At 33.8% G+C, this 13,304-nt stretch overlaps 1 protein-coding gene across 1 annotated transcript in view; it reads left to right on the top strand.

The window, feature by feature from the left end:
* TMPRSS11F (transmembrane serine protease 11F) overlaps positions 1–12,087 on the top strand; it is an 83,162-nt gene extending 71,075 nt beyond the window's left edge. Inside the window, exons 7-10 of the mRNA XM_007496374.2 lie at positions 1,047–1,248; positions 7,900–8,159; positions 8,655–8,797; positions 9,268–12,087. Of these exons, the coding sequence (XP_007496436.1) occupies positions 1,047–1,248; positions 7,900–8,159; positions 8,655–8,797; positions 9,268–9,429 (767 nt within the window). The 3' untranslated portion in view covers positions 9,430–12,087. The remainder of the gene's footprint in view (positions 1–1,046; positions 1,249–7,899; positions 8,160–8,654; positions 8,798–9,267) is intronic.
* Positions 12,088–13,304: the final 1,217 nt, after the last annotated feature.

The raw sequence follows: 13,304 nt of genomic DNA, 5'->3' as shown, positions 1-13,304 counted from the left end.
TTTTAGTCAGAGTCTGTCTCACAGTGATTTAATTTAAGACAAATACCTTATGTTTAGGAAACATACAATTATATCTATTATGCTAGGTCCCAAAGGAAAAAAAAATAGAACTTAAGACTTCTCCAGTACCATATTGTCCTAAAGAGTATTTCAAAATGTCCATATTTGAATGACTTTTTGATTTTGATGATGTAGATTTTTTTTCTCTCATTAATGTTTACCTCTCTTTTCAACTTGTTTTTCAATACTATTGTATAATACAATATCATGCAGTTCTCTCCAATGAAGCCCTTATCAATGGAAGGTGTTACAAATTCATTACAAATTTGTAAACCTAACTTGGGGAAGATGTTAGCTGTTTTCCTTTTAGAATACTCTATCTCTAAGTTACAATAATAGAGATAACTTAAAAGGTATCATTTTTTGATCGACTTGAAAGTAGGGCTTTATTAATGCTAGTTCAATATCATAACCTAGGCACTGGGAAATCAATGCTTAGAAATGCTGGATATTGAACTAGAGCTCTAATATTTGAAAATGTATGAATTCAAAATATAGTAATGTAGAATTGTGGAAAGAACACTCAATTCTGTGTCAGATGACTTGAGTACAATTCCTGGTGCCGTTATTTACTGCCTTCAAGATCTTGGGAATGCCCAGATCTTCATCTGTAAGATGAATGGACTGGACTAGATGATCTAGATGTCTAGAAAATAACCTTTTCAACTCTAGAAATTCCATCCTATTCAATTTTAGTAAGGACTGTTCCTAAACTTTCTATTGATCAATAGAAAATACTATAAGGTACTTTCTGAGGCCAAGTATTATGGATGGAAGAATAGGGACAATATTGACCAATCTAGTCCTTCATTTCCTCATCTGCAAAATGAGGGGGTTGGACTAATTCCCTTCCATCTCTAAATCTGTTTCAAGGGAAAATGACAAAAATTGACTAGATATCATGACAACAAAAATTAATCAAGTGAATCCTGAATGATATTTCTTTATTTTTTTTTAATGAAAACTAATTAGTCTTTCTGTGGCAGGTTGTGGGATACGGACAACCTCAGGATCCTTGCCATTAACAGCAGCTTCAACAACTGACAGGATAGTCATGGGTACTTCAGCTGCATTAACAGGAGAGTGGCCCTGGCAAACCAGCCTCCAGTTAAAGGATGCTGGCCACCAATGTGGTGGCAGCTTGATCAGTAACACATGGATTGTGACAGCAGCTCACTGTTTTCAGAAGTAAGTTCACAAGGACTAATGTATACCAACTACTCTGTGTGGGTAAGTTATTTTCTCTTCAGACTTCAGTTTTCTCATCTGTGAAATGAGGGTCTTAGATCAGGCTCTCTCAAGTCTCAAACAGTTCTAACAGTCAATGATTCTATTTCCTGTATTTTATCACCATCAAGTGACAGCCTTTGTGTGGGTAAAGAATGGAAAACCTCATCATCTTCAAATATGCCTAATTTTCTCTTGCACAAAATATGGTCACACTTCCAGTTTTATTCTTCCTCCTCCATTCTACTTTCCTCTCTTCTGAAAAAAACAACAACAACCTTTTCTCCTCCCTTTCAAGAGACTCTTATAGCACTTTGGTTGTACCGCTCTTATGAATTGATAAGCAGAGTTACAAATGCCCTCATGAACATTGTGCCATAAAATAAAAGCTTTTACAACAGTTCCTGGTATAGTACACATACTGAAGTCTCAGTAAATATTTATTACATAATTTTGTAGATTATTTGGATAGTTTGGCCAAAAAAATAGGAAAGGTAGCTAATATACTGAATGACAAATCACCTATATTAATATAGATATACATATACTATGACAATGTAAATGGAGAATACTGAGAAAATTGAAATAAAGTGTTGTGCTATTTGATAATCAAGTTTGCTCCATTGAAGAGAAATAAGAATGTATTTCTTCCCATCTTTGCAGAGAGAGAGGATTGTAGTTGTGTAATATTACATTATGACATGAGTTGGTTGGTGCATTATTTACTTTTACATAATTGTTTGCCCCCACCTTTTCAATTCTTGCTTTAAGGGGATGTCTCTCTGGGAAGAAGAAAAAATATATTAGAAAACAAAGTTGATATAAAAATAAGGTTTTCTTTTTCATTTAATTAATTTATTTTAGAATCTCTTACCTTCTGTATCAGATAATATCATATATTGATTGAAAGGCAGAAGAGTGGTGAGGGCTAGACAATTGGGGTTAAGTGACTTGCCAAAAGTCCCAAATTTGGGAAGTATCTGAGGTTAGATTTGAACCCAGAACTTCCCTTCTCTGAGTCTGGCTCTTAATTCACTGCTGTATAGAGCTGCCCTCTTTTTTAAATTACATTTTACTTCCCCCAATTACATGCAAAAATTGTTATCATTCTTTAACAATTTTTGAGTTCTAAATTTTTCCCCTTACCCCCACTCTCAGCTCCCTACTCCCTAAGACATTAAGCAATCTGATATAAAGTTTACATGTGCAATCATGTAAAGTATATTTGTCTGTATAAATAATTTTGTGGAAGAGATCTCAACCAAAAAATAAAAAAGAAGAAAAAGAGAAATAGTATGTTCTGTTCTGCATGAAGACTCTTTCAGTTCTTTCTCTGGAAGTGGGTGGCATTTTTCATCATGAGTCCTTTGGAATGATCTTTAATCACAGTATTTCTGAGAATAGCTAGGTCATGTTATTGCTCTTACTGGGCATAATGTTCTTTTGATTCTGCTCACTATACCCTGGATCAGTTTATGTAAGTCTTTCCAGGTTTCTCTGAAATCATTTTACTTGTCATTTCATTTAGTGCAAGTGTTCCATTATAATCATATACCAAAACATGGTCAGCCCCAATTGGATGTCATCTCCTTATTTTCTAATTTTTTGCTACTATAAAAAAGAACTGCTATGAATATTAATATTTTTGAACAAATAGGTCCTTTCCCCCATTTTTAAATCTCTTTAGGATATAGCCTTTGTAGTAGTGTTGATGAATCAAAGGATATGCACAATTTTAGAACCCTTTGGGTATAGTTCCAAATTGTTCTCCAGAATGGTTGCATCAGAACACAACTCTACTAGCAGGGCATTAATGTCCTAATTTTTTCACATTCCTTCTGACATTGATCATTTTTCTCTTCTGTCATGCTGATCATTCTGATGTATGAGGTGGTACCTCAGAGTTGTTTTAATTCAAACTTCTCTAATCAATAGTAATTTAGAACATTTTTTTCATATGACTATATATGTAGCAAGATATAATTTTCTAAAAAGCTCTTGACAGTCTGGCACATTGCTTTAATTCAAGTAATATTGAATTTAATAGAGGTATAAGTAAATTCTTATCATAAATTCAAAAATCAGTTTCACTAGTACAATGTTGGGGAGACCTGGCTAAATAGAACTTTTCTAAAATGATTGGAGAGTTTTAGTGGTCAATATAAGGTTAATATGAATCCCCAAAAAGCAAATGGTATCTTAGGTTCCATTCAGAAAGACTTAGCACTCAGGAATAGATGAGATTCATAAATTCAGCCCTGCTCAGACCACATCTGGAGTACTGTGTTCATTTCTGAGAAGTACCTTTTAAAAAGAGCATCGATAAACTAGAGTACCAGACGAAGTTGATCAGGACATTCTAACTTCTGAAGTTCATGCCATATGAGGACCAGTGAAAGAAAATGTTTGTGCCTTGCTTAGAGGATAGAAGACATAGGAAAATCCTGAAAACAATCTTCAAGTATCTGAAGACCTAAGAAGGAAATTTAGATTTATTCTCAGTGGCTCTAGAAGGAAAGAAAAGGATAAATGGATGTCATTACAGAAAAGAAGCTTTCAGGAAATGTAAGAAAAATCTTCCTAAACTTGAGGTATCCGGAAGTATAACTGATAACTTTAGGAGCCCATGATCTCTCTCCCCCTGGAGGTCCTTGGATGTGTTGTTAAAAGCAAATTAGGTGACAAACAGGATAGAACATTGGTCTTGGTGTCAGGAAGAATTGGGTTCAAATGCTTACCCCAAATCCTTACTGGAGAAGTTACTCAACTTCTCTTATTTTACAAATAGTCTTACATTATACCCTTACAACAACCCTAAGAGGTAGGCACCATTATTATCCCCATTTTATAGTCAAGGAACTTGAGGCAACCAGAGATTTAGTGACTTGCTCAGGGTCATACAGCAAGTAAATGTCTGATGTTAGATTTGAATTTGGACCTTCCTCACTCTAAGCTCAGCACTTTAGTTACTGAACCACTTAGTTGCTTCTGTGTACATAGTTTGTCTTTTTCTAACATTTCTGGCAAAAATGAAGAAAATGATAGTAAAAAACCCAGCAAATAATAAAAATCCCACCTAAATCTTAGTTTTAGTAAGCTAAATGCCATTTGAAAGCTTTTCACATTTGCCATATAAACCTAAGAGGGAGTAGAGAGATCTGGACTTAAAGACAGCTAGATAGCTACAAATATTTACTACCTCTGTGACCTTGGTCAAGCCACTTAACTTCTCTGCCTGCCTCTGTTTCCTCATCTATAACAAGAGGATATCAATAGCACCTTCCTAATAGAGTTGCTGTAAGGGGAAAATGTGATAATATCAGCAAAGTTCAGTATAAAAGCTTCTTAAGAATACTTTGACTTGAATTCTTACCCTGCCATTTACTAGCTATGTGATTAAGTCATTCAGTTCTGCTTGTTGCTTCATAGGCAAAATAGGGATAATAATCTTTATACTGCTTTCCTAACTGGATAAGGTGAGGATCAAATGAAATACTTCATATGAAAGCACTTTACTATCAGAAAATGCTACATAGATATATTCTATTTGTAGTATTGTTATTTCATTCTTCATCTTTTTAAAGGGGTCCCAATAGAAATGTTCTTGGCATTAAATGCTGTCCTATTATTATTACTTTACATTTAATATTTTGTGGACTATTGTACAGATAGATTAAAATCGTTGCATTTTGTAATTCATTAAAAAATATAAGGATGGAAGCTCACCTTCTTTGGTTCACTGAAAGTATCTTCAATATACTCTAGGAGCACATGGGATGACAAGAATGACCTGAGTCTAATCCTGTGTCCATATGGATTTGAACTCCTCTGCTAGGTCTTCATATTTTAAAAGCTTTTTGTTCCAACTATCTTGAAAATTATGGATATCTGGTACATTTACATCTCTTAAACTATTGTTTTTAATTACATATGTATCCTTTATATGGTCTGATACATACATGTACACATTATATACAATATTATATATATAACTATACATACATGTATAGAGACATACATACATATATACCAAAAAAGACTATGATTCTGGAGGATCCATTATGAAGCATGTACCCAATTCAGGAGAGAAGAGTGATTGGCTCAAGGGATAGTCTGAGACAAGTATTTTATATTATTATAAAAAAATACATAGCCATAGCAGGAATTAATTTTGACAATATATATTCATTATATAGATGTTGTTTTAATTTTTTTAATGGGGATATGGGAGCAAGAAAAATATATAATCTGTTAATGAAAAATAAGTTTATGTACCCACCACATACCTAGCAAGATATTACCTTGTAACTATAAAACTAGTGGTGTATACATACATACGTATATATGTATATAAATATATGTAAACACTTATAGTCATATCTTGTTAGACATGTGATTGATAAACATATTTTTACAGACTCTAATGATGTGTTGAATACTTTAAACCATATCCTAACATAATCTACAATTATCACTACATTTAGTCTCCTTAAGTAGTTAAATATAAAATAATTATAAATAAGGATTGTTTTCTTCTTTGTAAGTGCATCTCTAGGACCTAAAAGAGTACCGGGCACAAGGCAAGTGCTTAATAAATATGTATTCGTTGACTGACTGATAACTTTTTAGAATTTGCCAATGACTTGATTGTGAACTGCCATCTTAAATTCAAGAATCTCCATAAGCAAATCCACATGATTCAGTCATTTTTTATGTCATCTCTGTCAAGCGAGTGTTGGTAAATTCATGTAGATATTGCCCACAGAAGGACTTTTAAATCCATTCTTGGATTTTAGTCATTTCATAGGATTCATCTACAAATAAATTAATTTCAGTTACATTTTCAAATCCAATGCTATAAACCCATTATGTGCCTTGAATATTGCTGGGTGAAATGATATCTGTTCTCAAAGTATTTCTGTAGGTCAGAGTTTTTCAAAGTAAAATCTAGGAACCTGTGAGATTTCTGAGACTTTTCAAGGGGCTTGGGAGATCAACATTATTTTCATAATAATGTTTTGAAGTTGTCTTTTAAAATATTCCTCTTTTTTCCAATTACATATCTGTGCCCAGATTTTCTTCATACGCAGCATCACAGCAGGCTGAATGAAGAAGCAGATATGAGAGCCAAACTATTATTAAACCAAATATTTAAAAGATTTGTGAAAATTTGTAAAACAATGCTATACTTCTATTTTTTGTTTTTGAAAAATACAGATTTAAAAAATTATTTATGCTAATGTGATGAATTAATAATTTTTAAAAAATTATCACTTTCAATCTTTAAATTAAATATTGATAGGTATAACCTACATAATGAAAGTTGAAAAGAAATGTTTATTAAGCACCTACAGTAAGATATTATGTGAAAGTGCTTTAAAATATTATTTCATTTGCTTTGTATAACAACCCTGAAAAGAGGTTCTATTGTTTCCCCCATTTTCTGTTGTAAAAACTGAGTGAGACAGAAGTTGAATGATTTATACAGCTATTAGGTATCTGAGACCTGATTTGAACACATATTTTTTCTGACTCTGGGTACAGTGCTTTACCTACTGCATCATCTAGCCCTTTGAAAACAAAGGTTCTTTGGAATCCACAATAATTTTTTAGTGTAAGTTTGTCCTAAGAACAAAAATGTTTTGAGAATTGCCACTGCAAGCTTATCATATACTTTAGTTATATCTATTAATCATCACCCTCCTTTCTTTGTGCCAAAGAAGTGTTCATTCTTCCAGAAGCTACCAGAGACAAAAATGTACTTATCATAGTGCCTGGCACAGAGTAGAAACTATTTAAATGCTTATCTCTCTTTCCTTCTTCTCTAATGGTGATGGATTCCGTATTGTGATATAATAGGGAGTTTTGTGAGAATTCTTTCAAGCTCTGTTCTGGACCATTTTAGGGTTCCAAAAAGTTTATTATTGCTGTTGTTAACCTCCGCTAAATACTTATTTTGATGTCTCATTTCATTTAAGAGATTCCAGAAAAAAAATCATTCCTGGTTCTAGAACATCTTTCCAGTGGAATTCAATATTTAGCAGTTCTTATCAAGCTGGAAAAGCTTCAGGTATAGGCTTGGTGGAAGACTCTAAGTTTGGTGTACAAGGATTATTCTAGTTATGTTCCTTCATCAACAGATTAGCTGTAGGGAGATTTTTTTTGTGGGGGGAGGGTATAGTAATTTTTAAAGACTGTCTACCTTTGGCATATGATCCACACCAATGGAAAGAGTATCCATGATGATTCCTTAAATATTGCAAAATTATAATTGCATGTTTAAATTCTATTTTATGGCAGTTAGAAAAATTTTAATGCTCCAAATAGTGAAAAACTTCTGGACTAAATATTGAGACACATAGACTCTAAATGTAACTCAGTTAATAACTATATACAAAGCACTGGATACGTTTCTTCGACTTTCCATGCCTTAGTTGTTTTCTGTAGTAAATGAAAAGGTTGGACTCACTTTACTTCATGGTCTCTTTTTCAACATAAAGTTGTACATCCTGATACCTCTACTTGTTAAAGGTAGAGGTTAAACTTAGCACATTATCTGAAGGCTAATCCTTGCACATTATACAAAACAGTACCTGTTTAAATTTTTTGCAGAACCAAGAATCCAAAAGAATGGTTTGTGACCTTTGGAACAACAATCATTCCACCTTTAGCAAAACGAAATGTTGGCACAATTATTGTTCATGAAAAGTACAACAACATCACACATGAAAATGATATTGCTTTGTTGCAACTAGCTGAACAAATTGAATATTCCAATGACATCCAACGAGTTTGCCTCCCAGAATCTTATATAAAATTGCCACCTCAAACAAGTGTGTTTGTCACGGGATTTGGATCTATAGTAGATGATGGTGAGTATTTTTAAATTGCATAGTTTAATTGTAAACAGAGATCTAGTTATTTGTTATTGGCAAAACAAGTTTAGGTTCATCTTTCAAAGAGATACAGTCTACTCTAATAGAAAGTGAAGTCAGGTGAGATGTAAGTTAATTCTTGGTCTTAGTTTCCTTATCTGTAAAATGAAAGAATGATATTTATACTACCAACTACACAGTTGTAAGGAAAGCATTTTTTAAAACTGAAGTACTCTATCCAAGTGAGCTATTTTGGAAGGGATTCAGAAACTGGAACAAAGCAATCAAATTCATATTTTGTTACTATGATATGATGATGATGATGATATGTTACATTGATTCATACATGTTCATGGCTCACACTATCCATATTTTTACAGGATGAAAAATGAACATTGAACAATATTCAAGTGATCTTAATAAATTTATTCATATACTTGATCTTGTCTTGTCTTGACCTTGCTAGTCACTAAAGACCTTTTGTGTTCATAGGACCAACTCAAAACATTCTTCGCCAAGCTAGAGTGGAAACCATTAGCACCGAAGTGTGTAACAGAACAGATGTGTATAATGGCCTTATAAAAAAGGGAATGCTATGTGCTGGATTCATGGAAGGAAAAGTTGATGCCTGTAAGGTAGGTTTAATGTTAATATTAATCACTTTTAGACAGATATTTAGTATTCCAAAATTATCAAAAACTACTCTATGGAATTATGAACCATATTTCATGTGCCCAAGGGTAAATTGTCCACAGATTAAACAGAGATCAGTCTTAAAGACTTAGAAAGTGATGTGAACTTTTGAAAAAAGCAAAATTTGAGGAAATGTCCCCTATATTCTCATAAATTAAGATTAATTATATCCTAATGAGGGTATATTATACTTCTTTAACAAATTAGAGATTGTTTTCAAATACTCTAAATGCTAAATAGTACAGTTGATTCCTACAATGGAATAATAAAATGTTTAATTGCAAGATTTATTTGCAAGTTATGGAGGTATTCCGTAACATAATGCTTAGTTTTTGTTCAATTTCAATTCTTCTTATCCTACTAAACTACAGTACTCTACTGGATATTTATCTTCTTATTTCTTTTTCCCTAGGGTGATTCTGGGGGACCTCTGGTTTATCCTGATCACAGGGATATCTGGTACCTTATTGGAATAGTAAGTTGGGGAGAATCATGTGCTCTTCCCAAAAGACCTGGAGTCTATACTCAAGTGACTCAGTATCTGAACTGGATTAATTCAAAAATTGGTATATAATGCAAAGTCTGCTGTTGAGTAAAATGCAAGCATTCTATATAAGTAATATTCATTTGAAATTCTTACATCATATGTATTTTTCATCTGCATAAGGTCTGGGTCAATGGCCTGAAGACATAGTGAATAACAAAAGGCTCCTATTTATTTTCTGATGTGCAAATCACTTATATTCGTCCTACCATGAAGAAAATGGAAACTATGATGACAGATAAAACAAAGTCCTAACAAAGGACCTCCCTAATATGATTTTAAAAATAAGTCTTATTAATATCTCTTGTTTTAACATCATATCCATTCCCATGCCCCCACCTATTAGACCTATCCTTAAAATGATGAAATATAATTCCCCCAAATCAATGTGTCTGATAATGCATTCAACATTTTGTACCTCTAGTCCCCACATCTCTTTGCTAAGAAGACCTTCCCGAATTTATTTATAATGTTTTTCCCCCCCATGGAGAAGGGAGAAGGCATTTTCCTCTAAAATATGAGGGAAATTCCAACATTGTCTATCAATTCTTCCCATTTCTTGATTCTCGCAATAAATACAACCACTTTAATTGTGGTTGGGTACCATAGGTAGAACCATTTCTTCTAGGGACACAGTAACTGAATTATGTTACTTATTTACACTATCCACCAGTGCCTGAGCATAGATATTCATATATAAAGTCTGAAATCTTACCTGAGAGCAATAGCTCAAAGGACAGAACATTAACAAGAGAGCCAGGATTCACAAAGAATAGGCTCACATTTTGGGATCATGGATAGTACAAATTCTTCTTCATATGCTTCAAACTTCACCCAACTTAAAATAATTTGTCTAAATATATTTTCTTAAAACCATATGATTGATTTAATTTCATTTGCAAAAAAATCCATGAGGGAATTCCTGGACTTTCATAATGATTTGCATTTCTGATTAATATGTTTCAAAGAACTTTTGCCCATAAACAAGATGTCATGAGATACTAAGATCTACTGGCTTCAACAGCAGCATGGAGATTCCAGATGCATTTATGCTCAACTCAGAGAACAATGTGCAAAGCACATTCTCTTGTAGCTGTGAATTATTAATGAAGAGTCTAACTTGTGTTTTTCATTTTTTTTTGTCTTGATCTCTCTCCCCCCATGGTTGTCAGTCTCTCTTTCCTCAAATTACCTCATATTTATTACTTATCTGTAATTACCTGTGTTTATTACTTATCTGTAACATTGGTATCCCCTAACTGCCTCTCCCCCCATAGAATGCAAGTTTTTTGAGAGCAGGCAATATTTATTTTTTCTTTGTCTCTAAACCAAATGCCTCGCTCAGTACCTTATACACAGTGAAGAGTTCTAAAATGTTTCTTGAATCAAGTTGAAATACACCGGGTTACTGAAAAAGCCTCGCTTAGCAGCTCTCACAGATGGTACCAAGTTTTATTAATTTTTGCTAGTTTGTTTTTTAAAGGTGCCATATGTGAGAAAGATAGAAGCTTGAGAAAAATCTCATAATAATCATTAACCTATAAGTACTGACTAGATTTAAGAGGGAATGTTCCTATTGTATTTTCATTTTATAGGAATGCTAATTCTTAAATTCCATGTGAATAGCAGGTAACAGTAAAAATAGAGACTGTATGGTGTAGTGGATAGTACACTAGCCTTAGAGTCAGTAAAAAGTAGGTTCAAATAGTGCTTCTGACACACACACGGCTGTGTGAACTTTGGCCAGTTATTTAATTTCTCCATTCCAGAAAAAATTCTTTAGTACTGTATATTTTTAAAACCCCACCTATTAGTGATCTGCACTGGTGGATGCAGTTTCTACATCAGGAGATGCAAACAATAAAGAAACCATGTTCTGGATCAAAACAAATATAGTTGTTGAATACCACTAGGGGAAGCAAGATAAACATAAAATAAAACTCCTGTCTTTTGTAGGCAAAAACTTCCAAAGTTTTCTGGGCAGTCTCTATGGTGTTCAACATGTATTTGGTTAATAATAAAAACCTGCTCATGCTCTTCCCAAGCTTCTTGGATATTAAGAAAAAGAAGCATAGGACCCTTTTAGAAATTTCCATTTTACTGGACTGATGGGTACCATACTAGTGTATCCTTCTGATTTCTCACTTAGAATTTTCATTTTAGTTAGATTGATACTTTGTCGATCTCTATGCTGTGAGCTTTTTTTCTCTAAAGGTATTATGGCTATGTATTCCTTAATTCAGTTTAATTTAATTACATTTTTGAAATGACAGCAACAGTTGAAGCTGTAAGTTGCAGCATTACCAAATCGGTTCTGACTCATAGGTGCATCACAGGCCTCCCATGCTCTAGAATTAGTTTGGTCTCTACTTTGCTGACTGATCTTATACCTCCCATTGTATAAATTATCATATCAATCTTTAACCTCAATTGCTCTGTCTGTTAAATGATATACTGGCCTACCTCATATGGCTGTTGTGAGGCATAACATATGTACTAACATCTATTCGTCTTTGAATGTTTGGATAAAAGCTGTTATAAAAATGCAAAGTCTATTATTGTAAACTGCTGGCAATGCAGAGGGTGACTTTCTGTTGCCATATACATTAAGATTTTAATGTACTTTTTATACAGTTATCAACATTTTTATGTAGGATGTTACTTTGTATATTTTACAAATATATTTATGGTAACAAAGATTCTTGGAGTTGTCTCTTTTGTTATGGATTATATTCACATTCTGGAATTTTAAAAAAAGCCATGTTACAATGTTTTTAGTTTACTGTTTCTGGAAATGAGGGTAAATAATGAAGCACATAATTCCTCTTATCTTGGCAGTCAAAGAGCTATAGCAGTCCTAAAAATAAAGCAGAATTCCAAGAATTCTGCTAATTCCTACCATTGTGACCTTGGGCAAGTCATTTCACATCACTGAGCCCATGTCTTCATTTGTAAAATGAGGATGTTGGGCTAGAAAACCTCTGTGTTATTTTCTAGATTTTAGTCAGTGATTCTAAAGCTACTCTCCCCATTTCCAAACCCCAATACTCTGCTTCCTTTCCTCTCTTTTCCTAGAGAGATAATATAATAATAGCAGTCACTTCTGGCTACTTACAAAATAAGAATGCCTTGAACCATTGCTATAGATAATGAAATCAGTAGTCACCAAATCAAAGGACATAAAAGTTCCAAGAGACCCTCCAGGACCTATCTACAACCCTTACCTTAATAGATAAGGCTTCTGAGCCCCAGAAAAGGTGACTGTCTAAAGACACACAGTTGCTGATAAAGGGAGGACTTAGAATTCAAGTCTCCTAAACAGCCAGGACTAATGATGGGTAAGATACATAGCTACTGTGAAAAGGGAATTCTTTATTCCCTTTGCCTCTTCTGAGCTCACACTTGTGAAAGGGAATCATTTATTCCCTTTCCTATTTTTAGTTGCTAAACCTTTTGATTGAATCAACAAAAGATTGAACTAGGTGGAGAGGCTTAAAGAATTCACACCCTTAGCAATTCAGTCAATCAGGAAACTGTGAACCTTTTGATGAGAAACTGACCTCCAGAGGATGACCTTCAGAGGCTGTTGATAAGAGTTGACACCTTCAGAAGATGAGAGGTGTGAATCCTGCAGACACTGCCCCCTGGGCAGTGCTAGACAATTTGGAAACTGTGATTGGCCCTTGTGAAAGGGGGAAGGGACAAGGAGCCACTATAAAAGGTCCTGAATTTCTGGGGCTAGGGAATTGGACTCCAAGAAGGAAATCAGCTTCAAGAAGGAGCTGAACTTCAAGAAGGAAGTCAGCTTAATGAAGAAGGTTGGCTCAAGGAAGAATGTTGGCCTCAGGAGTCACCTACAGCTTGAGTCAATGTCTTGACTTTGAGCAATAATACATCGAATCAGA

This window comes from Monodelphis domestica, chromosome 6, assembly GCF_027887165.1.
Source record: "Monodelphis domestica isolate mMonDom1 chromosome 6, mMonDom1.pri, whole genome shotgun sequence".
NCBI lineage: Eukaryota > Metazoa > Chordata > Mammalia > Didelphimorphia > Didelphidae > Monodelphis > Monodelphis domestica.
Note: the sequence above shows the minus strand (reverse complement) of the source record. Positions and strands in the feature narration are given on the sequence as shown.